Raw genomic sequence first — 21,209 nt, forward strand, 5'->3', positions numbered from 1 at the left:
AACTCCTTACCACAGTACCTAAGCTCAATGAATGACAGCAAATCCTTCAAAAAAAGAACTGAAAACTTGGATATTCAGCCAAACATTCAGAGATGGCGTGGGCTAAACGTCATAACTCCACCATCAACAACTCCCATGCCGGATGATCACTCTATAATATCACCTTATGCTCTCCTCCCCCGTCACCCCTACTCACTTCTCCGATCTCCGCTCTCCACCTCTCGCTATCCCCTTTTAACATGCTCCTCTAATGACGCAATGACCTAATACTCCCTCCGTCCTCCCCCCTCAACATGCATTTCTCTCTGCTCTATAGTCATGTATTTAGAAATTTGTTTCTCACTTCTATGTTGCTGATAAATATTAGTTGACCATGATGTGTCCCTTGTTCAAGCGATTAAGTTTTGTTCTATTATATTCCTGAACAGTTCGATGTTATTTTTGCCATACTATGTTCCGTTTCCTGTTCGATGTAACAATTTGTTATACTGTAAACCAGGGTGAAGGCTAACTGCTAAACCTCAGTATATAAAAGCTCTGAAATAAATAAATACATTTACTGCTAGCTGAGTAACTTTCATTCAGGTCTGTCATTGTGTACGCTATGCAATTTTATTGTATCTATGTATTTTTCCATTGCAAGAATTAAACCAGAAGGTGTGTCATACACAGTTCCAAGGTCTGTTGTACTTAAACAGAAGTGAATAAATGAGAGTTTGCAGGTTATATTCAACAAGATTTAATAAGTGACAATAGTAAGGCAGTATAAGATCATATCTCAAATGTTCTTTGTTCCCCGACACGGGTCCCTGTTTAGCAGTGGAGGAACATTACATACTGTAATATTGGCAATAATTATTATCACTTGTTGAAGTTGTGTTGCTGATATTTTTCAAAGTATATATCATTGAGAGAGAAGTCTGTAGTTGTTTAAATGAAAAAGATTATAAATTGCTACGAATAGAAAACATGAGAGAGGACCGACCTGGGTGTTGGCTTACGTATGGGACTTGTGAGAGCCGATGAGGAAGAAGACAAAAACTGACTTGGATAGGGAGAACATAAGAAATTGCCATGCTGGGTCAGACCAAGGATCCATCAAGCCCAGCATCCTGTTTCCAACAGAGGCCAAACCAGGCCACAAGAACCTGGCAATTACCCAAACACTAAGAAGATCCCATGCTACTGATACAATTAATAACAGTGGCTATTCCCTAAGTCAACTTGATTAATAGCCGTTAATGGATTTCTCCTCCAAGAACATATCCAAAACCTTTTTTTAACCCAGCTACACTAACTGCACTAACCACATCCTCTGGCAACAAATTCCAGAACTTAATTGTGCGTTGAGTGAAAAAGAATTTTCTCCAATTAGTTTTAAATGTGCTACTTGCTAACTTCATGGAGTGCCCCCTAGTCCTTCTATTATCTGAGATACATACTATAGCTGACAGCTTGTGAAAAGATTATTTTAGGCAGCTAGATTTCTGGAAGACCTTGTATGCGAAAGATGTGGTTAGCCATGGATCAAAATGGGTCCCAATAATTGATAAATGTGGATCCATATATATACATTGCACATAGCTTAGCATAAGGAAGGCCTGAAAATATAGCATGCTGTCATTTGTTATTTTTACTAGACTGCATAATACTAACGAGCTAAAAGATAAGCCAGTATACTCTGTTCTTTCTACATTTGTTATTCTAAGAGAGATGGCTGTTGTAAAGGCCTGGGTTAGAACCTTTTGGGAGTCAAGCACTGTTTGACAGGCAGTACCAGAATTTTTAATTGCCATAATTTAACAAGCTCCAGATGGCTATTGGCAGAGCTACGGGTGCAAACAAAATATCTAACTTTCAGATACTGGATTAAAGCTGGATTGAGTGGAGGAGTAGCCTAGTGGTTAAAGCAGTGGGCTACGATCCAGGAGTCCAGGGTTCAAGTCCCACTGTCACTCCTTGTGACCTTGGGCAAGTCACTTTACCCTCCATTGCCTCAGGTACAAACCTAGGCCTGTGAAAACAGGGGGGGGGGGCAGGCCTGCGAATGCCCACAGACTTTGCACCATGGTCGTGTGATTTCGGCGGATGCGGTGTGCAGGCTTTCACACCAAATAGCATGCGATAAGCCTTTGAAAAATAGATTGTAAACCCTCTGGGGCTAGGGAAATACCTAAAGTACCTGGGTAACATCAAGCTAGATTGAGAGAACATTGCACAAATGTCATCTTTGAGTGAGTTTCCTCACTCCGAGGGTCATCAAATCTTCACAAGAGAGCAATGTTCTGTTCGTATGTCTCACTTTGAATGTCAAAGTGGCCCCTAACCCCTACACTAATACCTAAACCTCACCTCGAGTTACTAGGGAATACTAGGTAGACCTCCCATAGAGATATATATACCTATCTAGTGATGGGGCATTATGGCTAGGCTCTTGCTCTCTCTCCCTCTCCCTCCCCTCCCCTCCTCAGTGGCTCTGATAGTAAACATGGTCCCACCAGTGGTTGCATGTAGGAAATACCACACTTCTGACACTTATCTCAAAGTGTGAAAAAGTTATCGCAATTTGTGGTAACTTAGCTCTTCGCATAGGTATTAGCGCAAATTTCAATAAACTGCCTATTACCATAAAACATGCCCTTTTTTCTATCACATGCAGTATTTAGTGCATTTTGATAAATCCAGGCCTCAGTGAGGATCTTGGACTATCAATCGCCTACAGCCCTGTTGGTATCTGACAAAGCAGAATATTTGAGTAGCTTGGGTGTGAAAGTGAAGAGGAAGATGGGATGATATTTAGCAGTACAAGTAGGCTCCAGTAAAGGAATTTTGAGGAGTGCTGTGATCACAGCAATTTGAAAATAGTAGAAATAATTTCAGTGGAAAGTGATAGACTAAGAAAGTGACAAGTGGAATGGATTGCTCTAGGAGAAATAGAGCTGAGGAGCTGAAAGAGAATAGCATGAGAAGAACATGTAGTGAGTTTGGAAGGGGAATAAAAATTAAGTGGTTTCCTCCTCTGTGATTTAAGAAAAGGAAAAAATGATATCAAAGGAAGGACAGAGGAATGAATTGGGGGGAGATGGAAAACTCAAGATTAATTTTTTGAGCCTTGTAATGGAATAGGTCAGCCAAAGTGTCAATGGGGGTTGGAGGCAAGGGTAGTTTTATCAGATAGATACAGTAGGCCCAATATTCATTAAGACTGTGAGCTGATATGGAATCAAGCTACAGTTAGCCAAATATCTTGTCCTAGTTATTCAGTGGGGTAAAGGTCCGACTTAATATATCTGATTAAAGTTATTCAGCTAACTGTAGTTGGATAATTTTAAACCTAACCAGCCAGATTTTGAATATTGCTGGTCAGGTAGTTATCCCAGTATAAATTTTAAAGGCTCTCTGCCGGCGCTGCACCACTCTGCCGCTCCTCCAGGTCTGCTTTGCCCTGACCATGCCGTTGAATCTCTTCAAGCCCGGACCTCTGCTTCGCCTGACCACGCTGTTGACTCTCTCCAAGCCTGGACCTCTGCTTCGCCTGACCATGCTGTTGACTCTCTCCAAGCCCGGACCTCTGCTTCGCCTGACCACGTTGTTGACTCTCTCCAAGCCCGGACCTCTGCTTCGCCTGACTACGCTGTTGCCTCTCTCCAGACCCGGAACTCTGCATTGCCTGACCACGTTGTTGGTAGAAGGGATGGAACCAAAAAACAAAGCGGAAGCCGATCCAATATTGCTAGAGACGAAGATGATCGGTGTAAAAAATGCCTTTATTTAATAAAGGCATTTTTTACACTGATCTTCTTAGTCTCGTCGCTTACTGACCACGTTGTTGCCTTTCTCCAGACTGAGACCTCTGCATTGCCTGACTACGTCATTGCCTCTCTCCAGACCCAGACCTCTGCATCGGTTGACTACACTTGACTATCTCCGTGATCAGACTTCAGCCTTGCTTGCTACTGCTTCCAGATTGCCACCAGCCCTGACTCAAGCCTGTTCCTCGACGCCTCTTCAGCCTAGTTCCTGGACTTGATCTATTCAGGCTTTGGCCTGCTTTTGCTCGGGTGCCCCCTGTCTGCCTTCGTTCCTTTGGCGCCTGAGTCTCCAGGACACTACGTTGTCTAGTGTAAGACTGTACCATCTCCCTCCTGCTGTCTCTGGGCTGATCTCGATCTCCTCATCGACCACATACAGAGGCCCACCTAAGTCCAGCCGGCCCCAGCACCCAAAGGCTCAACCCGCAGGGAACGAGGGCTGGTATCGGTAAAGCTCCAGCTGGCCTCTGTTCATCAGCCCACTCCACCTGCCGATGGTGGGGACCGTAGGTCCTTACCTACAGGTTGCATCAACCCCACCTCGGCCAAAGGTTCCACCTCCGGCGCAACATATATTGCACCACTTTGTGCATTATTGGCTTGTCTTCGAATGAACTACAGATTATATGCTGATGATATTCAGTTTTTTGTTGCCATCCATTCCACATGGGCTGAGACATTTAAGTTTGTCACTTTATGCAGTAATTCCATTAAACATTGGTTTTTCCATCATAAGCTAAATTTGAACATGATAAAAAAACGGAAATCATCATACTGAGTAAGTTTCCTCTGAATAATATTCCTACTTTTGATTTCAATGGTTACTGTATTCCTATTTCTGTGTTTGCAATTTGGGGGTTCTGATAGACCCTCTTTAAATATGCAAATGCATATTTGTACAATGGTGAAATCATAATTTTTTAAGCTACAAATGCTGCACAATTTAAGAAATGTCTTGATGCCTAGTGATTTGTGCAGTGTTTTATAGGCTCTTGTTTTGGACAGCCTAAATACTATAGTGCTATTTTTCTCAGTCTCCCAGCATATGTTTTATGCCTCTTACAGCTGGTTTAGAATGCTGCTGTCCGAATGTTATTACACTAGCTACCAGTGAAGTGACATATCCAATTTAGGGTCGCCTGTATTTATAAATTAGGTGTTTAAGATAGAAAAATAAGAACTTGTTGGATGTCCCCTCACCCAAATTGGCCCACTACGAGTTGACGCGAGAAAGGGCTTTTCCCATTGCTTTTGCTATGGAATTCGCTACTGGATGATTTAAGAGCTATAGCCTGCTTTATGTCATTTAGGAAAACATTTAAAACATATTTGTTTTCCAAGGCATTTGTATACTACTGTGCAGACTTATGTTCCTCTGCAGAACAGTTTATTTAGTGAGTAGGTGTGTTAATTATTTTCTATTAGTTTTGTTTATGATTTGTGTATGGTTTTATTATAACCCACCTTGGACGTTTTTTTCTATGGTGAGAGCAGAATACAAATCTTTTAAATAAATGAAGAAGAGGGTGTCTCATCAACAGACAGTAACAAGGTTGTGGAGGAGAGGAGAGATGAAACAGCAGTAAAGTAGATGCAAGGGTCTAAAGCCTGGAGATTCTTGTGGTATTTGGATGAGGCTTTTAGGGAGGATAGTTTAGTATGAAAGATGATTGTCAGGGGAAGAACAGAGGTGAAGAAGTATGAAAGATAGCAGTTGGTTAGAAGGACTAAGTAGGCAGTGGCCATGCTGGTGAGCAGAGGAAGTAAAATGTAGTTACAGGTCAAATTCGGAGGTTAAAACAGGTAACTTTGAGGTATAAGAGTCAAGTTGTCGGCATGGAAATGAAAGTACCCAAGAATAAGGAAAGCACATGGTTCAGGCAAGAAGGAAAGCCAGGAACTGAAGTTGGTGAGGGAGGAAGGGGATTTATCAAGGATGTCGATAGTTGGGGAATAGATATTTGGGAATGTGCCTCCAATGAAGAAAAAGAATGGGGTTGAAACTTGAGAGGTGAGTAACAGCCTATCACCGTAAATGCAGCTTACTGAGCAAGGTGTATGGGAGGAAAAATAATCTTACTGAAGCAAAGCCCTCATGGAAAGATAAGTCTCAATCAAAGTGAGAAAATGGCAGAATGAGAGAAAAAGGTTATGAATGTTGACAAGTTTATTCGAAATAAATAGGTATTCCACTGGGAACGTAAGAAAGGGAGAAATGTGGGGGATAGGGACAAGATTGGAGGGATAATGAGTTGATAAGAATATAATTGCCATGAGTTTAGTATTCTGTCTCCGACAGTGACCAATCCAGGCTGTAAATACCTGGAAGATCCCCCATAAAGTAGATCTAATTCATCTAACTTTCTCCCAGCCATATCAATAACTTTCATTTGACTATCTGGGTAATATGTTATGGAATTTTCTTCCTTGAGCTTGTCTAAACCTCTTTTAAATCCCACTCTGCTAGTTGCCTTGATCATGTCCTCTTGCAATAGATCCCACAGCTTGATAGTACACTGAGTGAAAAATGTACTTTCTATAATTAGTTTTCAATCTGCTGGCTTTTAGTTTCATGGAGTATCCTATTGTTTTAGTATTATTTGAAAGGGTAAATAACCATCCTTTATTTGCCCGTTCCACCCCACTCATCATTTTATAAACTTTTTCATGTTCCCTCTCAGCCGTCTCTTTTCCAAGTTGAAGAGTCTCAGCCTGCATAGCCTCTCATCATAAGCGAGATGTTCCATCCCCTTTATCATTTCTGTTGCCCTCCTCTGCACCTTTTTTAATTTCGCTATGCCTTTCTTGAGATGGAGTGACCGGAATTGCACACAATATTCAATGTGTGGTCTCACCATAGCTTGATACAGAGGCCATATGTTTTCCGTTTTATTTTTTATTCCTTTTTGGATCATTCCTAACATTCTATTTGCTTTTTTTGACTGCTGCACACCGAGCCGAGGATTTTAATGTATTGTCCACAAGGATGCCAAGAATCTTTTCTTGGGTAGTAACTCCATATACAGAACCGAGCATCATGTTCGTGTAGTTGGGATTATTTTTCCTATGTGCATCACTTTGCACTTTTCTACATTATATTCCATCTGCCATTCAGTTGCCCAGTCTCCTAAACTCATAAGCCCTTCTACAGTTCCTCGTGATCTACTGCTGTTTTAACAAATTTGAATAATTTTGTGTCATCTGCAATTTTGATTACTTCACATGTCATTCTCTTTTCCAGATCATTTATGAATATTTTAGCACAGGTTCTAATACCAATCCCTGTGGTACTCCATTACAGCCTTTCTCCATTTGGTAAACTGATCATTTAGTCCTACCCTCTGTTTCTGACCTCTTGACCAGTTACCAATCCAATAGAACACTGCCTCCTATCACATGAATTTTAATTTCCTGAGGAGTCTCTCATGGGGGCTTTGTCAAATGCCTTCTGAAAATCCAAAAACATTATATCACCCGACTCACCATTATCTACATGTTTGTTTATACCTTCAAAAATATCTAAAAAAAAAAACAAGACTTCCCCTTGTTTAAACTATACTGCCTCTTCTCTATTAAGCCATGTCTATCTGTATGGCAAGTTATTTATTTATTTATTTATTTATTTATAGTTTTTTATATACCGCCGCTCATCAAAGATATCACGTCGGTGTACAATGAACAGGAACTTACGCCGGAGCGTTATACATTTAACAGGATTAAATAAGCATTATACATTTAACAAAAGTAAGAATATATATATTTAAGGATGGCTTCTACCATTTTGCCTAGCATTGACATCGGGCTCACCAGTTTACAGTTTCTCAGGTCAGCCTTGGAGCCCTTTTTAAAAATCAGCATCACATTGGCCACCTTCCAGTCTTCAGGAATCATGACTATTTTAAATGATAGGTTATAAATTACAGAAACAGCTTAGTAATTTCATGTTTTAGTTCTGTTAGAACTCTGGGGTGGATGCCTTCCAGTCCCAGTGATTTGTTACTCTTTAGTTTGTCAGTCTGATCTATTACATCCTCCATTGTCTCAGATATTTGTTTTAGCTGCTAAGAATCTCCACCATTAAAGAATATTTCAAGTGTGGGTATGTTCTGAACATCCTCGTTTGTAAAGACAGAGTCAAGGAAATCATTCATTCATTTTTTTTCTTCTGTTTTCTTGTCCTTCCTGAGCACCTCTTTTCCATTTGATCATCTAGTGGCCCACTCATTCCCTCACAGGCTTTTTGCTTTGAATGTACTTGAAAAAGTTTTTATTAGTTTTTGCCTCACTGGCAAGCTTTTTCTCAGAGTCTCTCTTGGCCTGTCTAATAGCTGTTTTATATCTAACTTGCCAATGTGCTTGTTCTTGCCTATTTTCATCATTTGGGTTGCTTTCCATTTTCTGAATGATGCCCTTTAACTTAACCTCCTTTATCTCGTCACTAAACTTTACTGACAGTCATTTGGACTTCCTTCAACCTTTCTAATGCATGGAACATATTTTATCTGGACTTCCAAAATGGTATTTTTAAACAAGGTCTATGCCTCATACAAAGATTTACAACCATTCCTATTAGTTTATTTCTAACTAATTTCCTCAAACTATCATAGTCTCCCTTTTTTAAATTATATGCTACTGTAGCAGCACAGATGGTGTGAGACTTGCAGTGGAGGACCATGATTGGTATTGATATTCCCATTTTGAGAGGAAATGGAGAAGAGCACAAAATAGTGGAGATGTGATAACAGTGGCAAGGATGAGATGCTTTCAAGGAGAGTAGTGATGGCTAGATAAAAGGAAGACATTTTTGAAGCTGAAGATCAGTGGACAAGGCATAAGACAATTAGGGCCAGATTTTTAAACTTATGCACAGGCGTAGATTTGTTCCCGCAACTTGGCACAAACAACTACGCCCGATTTTATAATATGCGCGCGCTGCCACGCGCATGTTATAAAATCCAGGGTCGGCACACGCAAGAGGGTGCACACACCGAGCCCAAGGGGAGCCCCAATGGCTTTCCCCGTTCCCTCCGCCCCCCCCCCCACCTTCCCCTCCCTTCCCCTATCTAACCCACCCCCAGCCCTAAGTAAATCCCCCCCCCCCCACCTTTGTTGAAAAAGTTACGCCTGCTGGCGCGCCATGCCCCGGCACAGGCCACTGTGCCGGAGCACTCGACCCTGCCCCCGGACCGCTGCCGCGCCCCTGGACCGCCCTTTTGCAAGCCCTGGGACATGCGTGCGTCCCGGGGCTTGTGCACGCATGGGTCAAATTTTCTCGGGTTACGCGTGTAGCTACAAAGAAGGGACTATTTCTTATGTGTGTCTGTACAGTGCTGTGTATGTATGGTAGCACTCTAAAAATGATTAGTAATAGTAGGAGTGTTGGGATACAGAAATAACTGAGATTTATCCCGATTGATGCCTTCCTTCAGAAATCTACACAGACACAGCAGCTTCCTAATCTTCGGTTCATCACCCACTTACTTGAATTACAATTTCAGTGGGTCTTATTCATTTAAACCGATGTGATATCCCGGATGAACGTCGGTATATAAAAATTTTAAATAAATAAATAAATAAATAAATTTATGCGGGGAGAGATGAGTTCTCCAAAGAATAACTAGTGCAGTGGAATATGAAAATAAATAATTTTTGTCAACGGAATTATTTTGCTTACCCAGTCAGCATTGTTTTCTTAATGCAAAATCTGTCATTTCAAGAGTGTTGAATGATTGCACCCTTGGGTCAGTTTGTCTCAACTTTAAAGCCTGCACTTAATGTAATTTTGAAGTACTATGCATAATGTTGTTTTTTCAAGTAATATTTTTTCACTTGAGAGTGGTAAATGGTTTCCTTAATATTACAATTAGTGGACCAGAACCAGATTCAGATTCCAGGAAATCCCAGGAGCATTTATTCGTTTATGTTTTATTTGGCACTCGGATTTGAAAGAAGGAAATAATATAAACGTGATTGCACAGAGTATTTGAGCACAAACAGGTTTCAAAGTCCAGAAGTTTGGCAAATTACATTGTCATCATCTCATTACTCTCCACTTTATTTCCTTTGCAGTTGTTAACCTTCATTCCACCAGCTTTTGTACTGCATCCTGTTTCCTTCCCCAAATGGACGTCAAGCTCTGACGTTTTTAACTTTGTTTCCATCTATTTGTTTTAAATAAGAAGCCCCATTAATGGACATAAACATTTAAGATTTCCGTACTCAGACACTTATAATTTTTTTGCTCTGTCTGAAAAAATCTTTCTGCGTCATTTGAAAGGTGCAAGAAGATTGTTGTGATAAATTTGAATATTTTGCGTGTGCAAGACATTTACTTGAGTTGTGGCAGTGAGATGAAACATTTTAGATTCTAGATTAATTTTCCTCTAGTTTTGAGGATTGTAGGCTAACAGTTCATTTTGGATCTCCATTTTTATGCACTCTGTGGCAATCCAGTCGGTGTCCTTTTCTATTGCCGTGTAGAGGTTATGAGCAGTTACTCTGCCTCATTCATAACCCCAGCAAGCTGGAAAATCATTTCTTGCAGGACACTACATGGGTAAATACTGCATCTCTTTATGTGAATATATTGATAACATTTTATGGACCAAATAATGGAAAGGAGAACCGATATTTAATTAGTCATATGTGCAACTTGAAGTAGGAACACTAGGCACCTAAACCATCGCTTTGAAATTATTTATGATTTTATGGTAGATTAGCTGTACTATCTACCTGGCACAGACACAGACCTGTTGTTTGTTAGCAGTTTCATACATGGAATATTTTGCATGATCCCAGTCACAGTAATGTATGGTGATATCCCCTCCTATCCTGGGGCTCCCATCTTTCAAATGTGCTGTAAGGCCCTGTAAAAGATCCCCAGCTTCATGGGTGAAAATCCCCTGGTGGTCCATGGTGAACCACACAGCTTCTCCCCTACTGCACTCCTACCCAGCCCAAAAAATGTGTGTGTAAAAAAAAAAATTAGATATGTTTTAGCTTTGCCCCAGGTTTTTAGGCCTACTTTATTTAAAAAAAAACAACAAAAAGTGGAACCTCCCCCCAGATTCATCTCAGGCTTAACTTACAACCCTGAGGTGTCTGAAGAGGTAGGGTCAATCCCCACTTGCTTTTGCCCCATTGGTGGAATCTTTCAGAATAGTACCAGCTGACCTTGTGTTGGAGACACTATGAAGGCAGTATTCCCAGCCCCTGGTGGGGAGGGAGGCATTCTTCACCTAATGGTGACACCTAGTGCCTGGATTTATGAACCACTATTGTAGACTTCCAGAAAGAGCCTTAGTCAGTGGTGTAGCAAGGGTATCTGGCACGCATTGGCCACTACATTTGTGTTGCACTATCCTCCTCGTAAAAATGCTTAAGATCGCAGAAACGGCAGACATTTCAAATAACACTCTCTTCTCGTCTTCTACCTGCGTGCGACTGAAAAAAAAATACAGAAAGAGGCCCCCGGCATCCTCCCTGCCCCCGCTCGCTATGCCACTGGCTTTAGTGCATGGCCTCTGGCTGATGACTGTCACCACAGTGAATGGACTAAAGTAGATTGGAAAGGAATATAAAATAGGGGGAAAAAATTCCCAGTTAGGTATGCATGTACACTTATGGTGCCAGATCCCAGTCATGGTCCTGGCTGAATTGGTAGCCCAAAGGGACAGAAGGAAACTGCTGAGTCAAAAAATGAAGTTTGATTTTTAGTAGCTGTTGTGGGGCTTAGACCTTTCTTGGGACCTGAAAATTGTTATATTAGGTTTGGCACATTAAGTAGGGAAAAAGAAATACAAAATTGATAGGCCATCTGATGTTGGAAGCCCGATGTTGTCTAGTGAAAGATTTGGGAGCAGTCCGTCTCCGTCCCCTCCCCCCCCCCCCCCTCCCGATTTTTCAGTGTTTTCTAGACTGGTTATGATAGGAGCTGGGATATTTTACAATGGAAAAGATTTAAGCAGAAAGATACAACAAAAGCTAAGGGTTCTTTAAAACATGGGATCGGTTCTTAGCTTTCTTGAACTCTAACCATCCTTGAAATTCTCAATCATATAGGGGCTCTCACAGATCCCATTCTTTCATAAAAACTCGACGACAGAAAAAGACCATACAGCCTGTCTAGCCTTCCCATCTTCACAATCCCTTCCACTCCTCCAGAGATCCCCTGTGCTTGTCCCACGTTTCACGTTCTACTGGAAGTTTGCTCTAAAGAACGAAGAGGCCGATACAAAAAGATGAGCTTTAAAACTGTGCCCTGGAATTAAGCACACGGATGCGCTGATTTTATAACATGCGCCGCCGGCGTGCACACGTTATGAAATCCAATGGCTGCGTGCGCAGGTGCGGGCAGCCCACGACTCGCGCGGGGGGGGGGGGGGGGATTTTAACAAAATATGGGCGGCGACGCAATTGGCCTCCCCCAGTTCTCTCCCAGTCCACTTCAATTAAGAAGAGCACTGGGAGGGAAATTTCCTATCCTTATCCCTATCCTTCCTACCTCTTTCCCTCTCCTCCCTGACCCCTAATATAACCCTACCTATCCCTTTTTTTTTTTTATTTTAATACTTACTGCTCCCCGGGAGCAGACGTAATCTCTGAGCGCTGGGCCAGCTGCCAGCACGCTTCCCTGGAACAGTGGCTAATGGTTCCGTCCTGGCCCACCCCTTTTGCAGGGCCCAGCACTTCGGCACATATTGGGGGTTACACGTGTGACCGAGCACATTCTAAAACGCGCGCGGCTTTCACAAGGCCCGGCCACATGCGTAACCCCCATTTTTTATGCACATGGCACTTTTAAAATCGGGCCGATAGTTTCTTTAAAGCACAAGCTACATTTTTTTTTTTTTATTCCCAGTGCAGTAAGCTAATGGTATGCTAATGCATTGGGAGTTAACTTGTGCATGCAAATAAAAATATGTGCACAAAGGAAAAGATTAGCGCACAGCAAAATATTATTTATACGCAGAAATCATGGTTTATGTGCAAAAATGTATAGTCAGGCTTATGAAAGCTGAAGGAGGATAAAAAATATACTTCGAACATGAAGAAAGCACCAGCAGTGAAATTTAAAAGGTGAGAGAGAAATTAAATAACAGAAGGGGAAATTTTCTAAAACTTTATGAACGTCAAAGATGAAATCACCATGACAAAAAGTCTCTTCAAAATATTTTGCAATGGAGGATTTTTTCCATTTTGCAGCTGTCATCCTAAGCTTGTTGTTTCCCTTAGCATGTCTTAAGTAAACTATACATTTCCTTTTACATACAAGCACATGACTGACTTAATGAACCTTGGTTTAAAACAAAAACAAAACTTTCCAAACCATACATTTGTTTCTGCTGTGACAGAAATGTAAATACCTGGAGAAGCAACATCTATGTAAGCATGGTTCATGTGAAAGATTGATCTACTCTGCTCTGGGATGGTTTCTGTAATCATTACTCTAGAAATGATGCAACAAGTTGCGCTCAGCACAACACAGTTTAACCTTCAGTCCTGCACACATTTTGTTGTGCACAAACTTTATTGCCAATGCCTCACAATGTTTTGCACACAAAAAATGTGCATACAACAGTGTGCATTTACGCATCTTAGCTTGGACATTCCATGCTAACGACTGCATTAGATGTTACCCCCCAATGCAGAGAGGTGCACTGTTTTATCTCGTGTTTTCTTAGCGCTAAAAACTTGACCACTAGTCCAAGGAGGAGTAAAGTTTCTAGAGCTAAAGTTAGTCTATGGGCAGAAGTTGGAATTCCAATGTCGGGACGTATAGGGCCAGATTTTTAAACCTACTCACTCGACCTACATTTGTGCGCGCTACCCGGCGCACACAAATGTACGTCCGATTTTATAACATGCGCGCACAGCCGCGTGCATGTTATAAAATCAGGGGACGGCGCACACAAGGGCGTGCACATTAATGCATCTTGCGCGCGCCAAGCCCTTGAGGAGACCAGCTGGCTTTCCCCGTTCACTCTGAGACAGCTCCGAAATCGGAGCAGCCTTGGAGGGAACTTTTCTTCCCCACTTCCCCTCCCTTCCCCTACCTGTCCTGCCCCCCCCCCCCCCCCAGCCCGAACAAAAATACTCCCGGTACCTTTATTTCCGAAGTTACGCCTACCGGCCAAGTGCTGGCACACAATCCCCGGACCCAGCGGCAGTGGAGAGGCCTCTGGCCACACCCACTCTCCGCCCCTAAATGACTACCAGCATGAAAAAGGCAATTAAAGCTAAAAGAATGTCTTTCAAAAAATGGAAAATGGATCCAAATGAAGAAAACAGGATAAACCATAAGCCCAGTGTGCGTAACTCCCCCTTCGCGTGTCAATCCACCTGGATTTACGCGCTTAGGGGTGGATTTTCAAACAAGGCGCGTTGGTGTACTTTTGTTGGCGCTCCAGGCGCCAACAAAAGTACGCGGGATTTTAGTAGATACGCGCGGAGCCGCGCGTATCCGCTAAAATCCTGGATCGGCGCGCGCAAGGCTATCGATTACGTATAGCCAGCGCGCGCCGAGCCGCACAGCCTACCCCCGTTCCCTCCAAGGCCGCTCCGAAATCGGAGCGGCCTCGGAGGGAATCCTCTAACGCCCTCCCCTCACCTTCCCCTCCCTTCCTCTACCTAACCCACCCCCCCGGCCCTGTCTAAACCCCCCCTTACCTTTGTCGGGGGATTTACGCCTCCCGGAGGGAGACGTAAATCCCCGCGCGCCAGCGGGCCGCTAGCGCACCGGGACGCAACCTGGGGGCGGGTACGGAGGGTGTGGCCCCGCCCCCGGACCGCCCTGGGCCGTAACCACGCCCCCGGACCCGCCCCCAAAATGCTGCCGACACGCCCCCTAAACGCCGCGACGACCAGGCCCACCCCCCGACACGCCCCCCCTCGGAGAACCCCGGGACTTACGCGAGTCCCGGGGTCTGCGCGCGCCGGTGAGCCTATGTAAAATAGGCTCACCGGCGCGCAGGGCCCTGCTCGCCTAAATCCGCCCGGATTTGGGCGGATTTAGGCGAGCAGGGCTCTTAAAATCTGCCCCATAGGCTTTTAAAATCTGCCCCATAGTCTGTATTTTAAGTGCGGAAAATATGCTTTGTGCACATGAAAAATGTTTTCCATACATACAATTTGATTTATGTCTACAAAAACATGTTTTCTGTGTTGAAAACATTTCTTGTGTGCATAACTCATGTTATGCTTAGAAAACATGGTTTATTGTATTTATTTATAGATTTTTTTATGTGGCCAAATCATATTTTATGTGCATAAAATATGATTTATATACAAAAATGCTTTTTGTGCAGAAAGAACTTTTTTTGTGCATAAGTCATTCTTTATACTTGGAAAATATGATTACAAGGCTGTAAGCACTGAAAGGGCTTCTTTGGTAAATAGAGCAAACTGCAGAGCCACCAATGGGAAAAGAAATGTTCATTGTCATTTATCGTACCTGCCTTTATCAGGTATAATTTTTTTCTTTACATTTAAGAACAAATGTTTTGCCATACTGAGTCACACCAAATTTTCATCAAGCTCTGTATCTTGTTTTCAACAGTGATCAATCTAGGTCAAAAGTACCTGGCAGGATCCCAAAGATAAATAGATTCATTCTTCTTATCCCAGAGATAAGCAGAGGATTTCCCCAAGACCACCTTAATAATGGTTTATGGAATTTTCCTCCAGGAACTTATCCAAAACTTTTTTAAACCCAGCCTCTAACATCTTTCAGCATATCCTCTGGCAACGAATTCCAGAGCTTAATTACGGTATGCATTGAGTAAAAGAATATTTTCTCCTATTTGTTTTAAATGTTAATAATTCATTGCATGTCCCCTAGTCATTGTACTTTTTGAAAGAGTAAACAACCAATTTGTGTTTACCCGTTCCATTCCGCTCATTATTTTATAGACCTCTATCATATCTCCCCTCAACCATGTCTTCTCCAAGCTGAAGAGCCCTAACCTCTTTAGCCTTTACTCTTAGGGAATCTTTTTATTCCTTTTATCATTTTGGTCACCCTTCTTTGTACCTTTTCTAATTCTGCTATATCTTTTTTGAATTGTAGTGACCAGAATTGTACACAATACTCAAGATGTGGTTGCTCCATAGAGCTATACAGAGGCATTATGACATTCTGTTTTACTCTTCATTCCTTCCCTAATAATTCCTAGCATTCTATTCATTTTCTGTTCCTGAGTGGTGATTTTTAATATGGAACCTTGCAGTGTGTAGCTATAATTTCAATTACTGTTCCCTAAGTTCATCACTTTGCACTTGTCCATATTAAATGTCAGCTTCCATTTGCATGCCCATTCTCCCAGTCTTTCAAGGTCCTCTTGCAATTTCTCACAATTCTGAGATTTAATAACTTTGAATAATTTTGGATCATCTGTAAACTTGATCTCGTAACTCATTTATATTTCCAGGTGAATTATAAATATGTTAAAAAGTAGTGGTCCCAGAATAGATCCCTGAAGTACTCCACTATTCACATTTCCCCTTGAGAAAATTGACCGTTTTAAATATTTTAACCAGTTGCCAATTTACAATAGGACACCACCTCCTATCCCATGACTTTTTAAATTTCCTCAGAAGCCTCTCTTGTGGAACTTTTGTCAAATGCTTTCTGGAAATCCAGATACACTCTATCAGCTGGATCACCATTATACATATGTATATTTACTCATTCCAAAAAAATGTAGAAGATTGTTGAGGCAAGATTTCCCTTGGCTAAATCCATGTTGGCTTTATCCTGTTAAATTACGGATACTGACTATATGTTCAGTAATTTTGTTCTTTATGATAGTTTCAAACATTTTGCCCAGCACTGACATGAGACTCACTGGTCTGTAGTTTCCTGTATCACCCCGGAACCCTTTTAAAAAAACTGGCCATACATTGGCAACCCTCCGATCTTTGGTGCCATAGATGATTCTAAAGATAGTTTATAAATTACTAATAGTATGTCTGTAATTTAATTTTTGCTTCTTTCAACACTATGGGATGTATGCTATCTGGTCCAGTTGATTTGCCAATTTGTTTGTCAATTTACCTTATTACATCTTCCAGGTTCACTGAGATTTGTTTCAGTTCCTCTGAATCTGGCATGGATATCTCTCTTATGTCTTCCTCAGTAAAGACTGAAGCAAAGAATTAATTTAGTTTCTCCACTATGGCCTTGTCTTTCCTAACTGCCCCTTCTACAGCCTTGATCATCTAATACAGAGGTGGCCATCTCTGGTCCTCAACAGCCACAAACAAGTTAGGATATCAACAATGCATGAGATACATTTGCCTGCAACTGCCTCCATTGTATACAGATCTCTCACATGAATATTCATTGTGGATATCCTGAAAAACTTAATCTGTTTGAGGCTCTTAAGGACTGGATTTGGCCACCCCTGATCTAATGGTTCAACTGACTCCCTCCCAGGCTTTTTTTTGCTTTCAAATGTAGCTGGAAAAGTTTTATTATGGGTTTTGACTTCCATGACAAGCTTCTTTTCAAATTCTCTCTTTGCCTTTCTTATCATCTAGCCTGCCAGTGCTTATGTTTTATCCTGTTTTCTTCATTTGGATCCATTTTCCATTTTTTGAAAGACATTCTTTTAGCTTTAATAGCCTTTTTCATGCTGGTAGTCATTTAGCTTTCTTTCTACCTTTTGTAATGTGTGTAATACATCTGGTCTGGGCTTCCAAGATGGTATTTTTAAACAAGGTCTTTGCTTGCTGCAAGCTCTTAACCTTGGCAGCTGCTCCTTTCAGTATTTTCCTAGCCATTTTTTACATTTTAGCATTTAACTTTCAAAAGGGAGATTATGATATTACAGTAGATTTCTTTAGTGACCTCCCTCCAGTTATTAAGTCAGATTTGATATGTTCATGATCACTGTTGCTAAGTGGCACCAAAATTGTTACCTGATGCACCAAGTCCTGTGTTCCACTATGGACTCGGTTTAAAATAGCTTACCCTCTTGTTGGCTCTTATACCAGCTGCTCCCTGAAGTAGTCATTTATTTCATCTAGGAATTTCACCTCCTTAGCATGACCTGATATGAAATTTACCCAATCAATACTGGGGTAGTTGAAGTCACCCATTATCACTGTGCTGCTAATTTTGTTAGCTTCCCTGATTTCTGTTAGCATTTCATTGTTTGTTCATTCTGGCCACCCCCCAATGCGTTTTCCCCCCTTTTCAACCTCCCCATTTGGCTGCATTTTTAACATTTTTTCCTTCTATGTTAAATGTGCGGCGGGAGCCTTGGGACCCACGTTAGATGTGCGGCAGGAGCCCCAGAACCCTAATGCATGCCAAGGAGGTGGTGTTATTTTATCACGGCTGACCACCTTCTCAGTCGGCCATGATACAATATTTGCATAGAATTGCCTAGTAGTGACCTTCTTTGCATGCATTTTCATTATTCATACATGCAAAATGCATGCAAAGAAGTTCATAGTAATAGAGGAGGGTATCTGGGTGGGGACATGCAAAATATTGCACATATCGTGCGATATCGCCACTGTAGTTCACTATCACAATGAGGTTGAGACCCCTCCTCGACTTTCAAGACTACCGTACAGTTCTGCAATCCATCATTTTTTCTAAAATCGACTATTGCAACTCGCTCCTCCTCGGACTCCCTGCTAACACGATTAAACCGTTGCAGATGTTGCAAAACGCCACCGCCAGGATTTTGACCAAAACCAACAAAAGAGAGCACATATCACCCATACTCCGGAACCTCCGTTGGCTACCCATTAAATTTAGAATCCTCTACAAAGTACTCACGATAATTCATAAAGCCTTGCATAATCTCACCCCGCTTGAGCTAAATATCCCGCTTCGCTTCCACGAGCAACCTAGACCAATTAGAGCTGCCTACAGAGGTATCCTTTACACCCCCCCCCCCCCCAGCCAGATCTTCATTAAGGAAACGCGCACTTTCAACAGCCGGTCCTCCACAATGGAATGCTCTCCCCCCGGATCTCCGGCAAGATCCATGCCCAGTCTCTTTAAAAAAAAAGCTCAAAACGTGGCTATTCGGACAAGCATTTCCCTAATCAGATGAATCGTCTCTCTCGATCATAAGCAGTTTAGATTAGCAATCTTAACTACCAGTTTTCCCCAATCAGAAGATTGTTCCTCCTCAAGTCTTCCCGCAAGTCAGGACTGGACTTAAGTTTGGATTCAGAGCTAGGCTTTCCCCCCTTGCTTACAAGATAGGCTTTGTTATTTTCTACATGTTATCATATTTGTTATTGTCTCTTCATTGCTCAATTTAACTGTCTTGGTTCAATTGTTCTGGGTATATTGCCCACCCTTTCCCTCACCCCTTTTTAAGGATCTTTTTGGTTCTGTTTATCCTGTTATATGCTGACAGTTTTTTGCATACACCTACTAGCACCCTATATTTATACATCCTTTACTTATTTTTAATGTATCCCAGTTCTATGTAACCCTTATTCTCTGTAAAGCTTTATTGCTATAGACGTTTCATTGTAAACCGATGTGATATGTAATTTTGCACATGAACATCGGTATATAAAAGTTCAAAATAAATAAATAAATATTGCGCAATATAACGTGCGTTGCAGCCTATTAGCTTGCTGTGAGGCCCTAACGCAATTTGAAAAACGACCCTGTGAATTAGATACACAGTGCTAAAAATCAGAAGCACTTAATTTCCCACCCTTCCCCAAATCTTTCCTTATAGTCACCCAAATTAGGATCTTAAATTTAGGTGCTGCACTCTAGTCATATGATTTAGATGTCTAACTCCCAAAGTTATGCTCCTAAATCCTTTGAAAATTGACCCCATAGTTAAGTGTACCTTAGCTTTTCAGAAAGGTTTTTACTCTCTTTTCCTTTATCCCACAGTGAAAGCCATGGCTGAATTCTTCATTGATTATTTTTGGTTGGACTGCTCACCCTTGTTGTAGCTTGGCTTACCTAGAGGAAAGACAAGATAAAGGATATATAGTAGGGACATTTAGTTATCCTCAGGGTTTTCATGCACTGGGGGGTGAGCCTCTTTTGATGGAAAAGAGTCTCTAGAATGAGGACTCGAAGGATGAGGGTGAAAGGGTATAGACTCAGGAGTAGTTTTAGGAAATATTTCTTTACAAGAGGGTAATGGATGCATGAAACAGCCTCCCAGTAGAGGTGGTGGAAACAAACCTATCTGAATTCAAGAAAGCATAGGTTCAACACAGGAGTTCCTGAGAGAGTGATGGGAATTTTAAAGCTAAATTAATTGGGCGGATGGGCAGACTAGATAGGCCATACAGCCTTTTTCTGCCTCACATTTCTATGTTTTCACCCCCTCTCTGAAAGTTACCTATTTTGTGTTCAGTGGTTTTAGTCAATAAGCTTCCTTTTCTTTTTGCCTCTTGGACTCCATTCTCATCATTACAAAAAAAAAATCAAAGGAAAGAAATCCAGAAAGCTATTTCAGGGGGTTCCAAAAGACATTTTAGCTATTTTTTTTTGGATAAATCTTTAACATCAAATTACAGTATATTCAGAATAGCCTCTGATGTAATTTAAGTTGCTCTTTTCCTTAAATATTGTAACTACCTCCATCACTTTCATGTTCTCAAATACTTTTCTCACCTTTCTTCACCAGTACCCAATTGACAGAATTGTGGGCTAACCCAGACGATTGTGAACAAAAGCGTCAGGTTAGAAAGGGTAAAGGCACTTGAAATATCCAAGACAGAAGTAGTAGGTACAAGTTCAGCGTTGAAGAGTGCAATAGAGTATCTAGTAAAAGATGCCTAGGGGCTGAAAGCCAGATATCCTTAAAAAAATAATAATAATAATGTGAGATTTCACAACATAGATATGGCCCACTGATACTTGGTGAGGTTTTTTTTTGTTTTGTTTTGGGGGATGAGAGCCTGAAAGAAGTTGCATCTATTGTTTTGTTTTTTGAAAGTTATACTTATTTTATGTTGACAGTGACTGAAGCTGGATTTGGTGCAGACATTGGAATGGAAAAATTCTTCAATATCAAGTGCAGAGCATCTGGACTGATCCCTAATGTAGTGGTACTTGTTGCAACAGTGCGGGCTCTGAAGATGCATGGAGGAGGACCAAATGTAAGCAGTTTTAAGTTATGTAGTAATTCTGCCCTCACCCCAACAACTATCATTAAATCTGAAATGCAATTGCCATTTTTAGTGTGAGGTTCCAACCACTGAGATAGTTACCGTAAGTGAATGAATAAATGTGAAATATCAGCCAGTCAGATTTATTAATACTCACTGCAATATTTCAGACTCCATTGTTGCTGCTTCTGCTGCTGCGCTATAGCAACTACTACTGTTACCATATATCATTTCTGTAGTGCAGTGGGTTCCATTTTTTTCTGATTAAGGAATCTAACTATGATA

General features: G+C 41.5%; 1 protein-coding gene across 1 annotated transcript in view; it reads left to right on the forward strand.

Moving 5' to 3' along the window:
• MTHFD1L (methylenetetrahydrofolate dehydrogenase (NADP+ dependent) 1 like) overlaps positions 1–21,209 on the forward strand; it is a 623,332-nt gene that overhangs the window by 321,011 nt on the left and 281,112 nt on the right. Inside the window, exon 21 of the mRNA XM_029596548.1 lies at positions 20,776–20,915. Within this exon, the coding sequence (XP_029452408.1) occupies positions 20,776–20,915 (140 nt within the window). The remainder of the gene's footprint in view (positions 1–20,775; positions 20,916–21,209) is intronic.

The sequence above is a fragment of the Rhinatrema bivittatum genome, chromosome 3 (assembly GCF_901001135.1).
Source record: "Rhinatrema bivittatum chromosome 3, aRhiBiv1.1, whole genome shotgun sequence".
Taxonomy (NCBI): Eukaryota; Metazoa; Chordata; class Amphibia; order Gymnophiona; family Rhinatrematidae; genus Rhinatrema; species Rhinatrema bivittatum.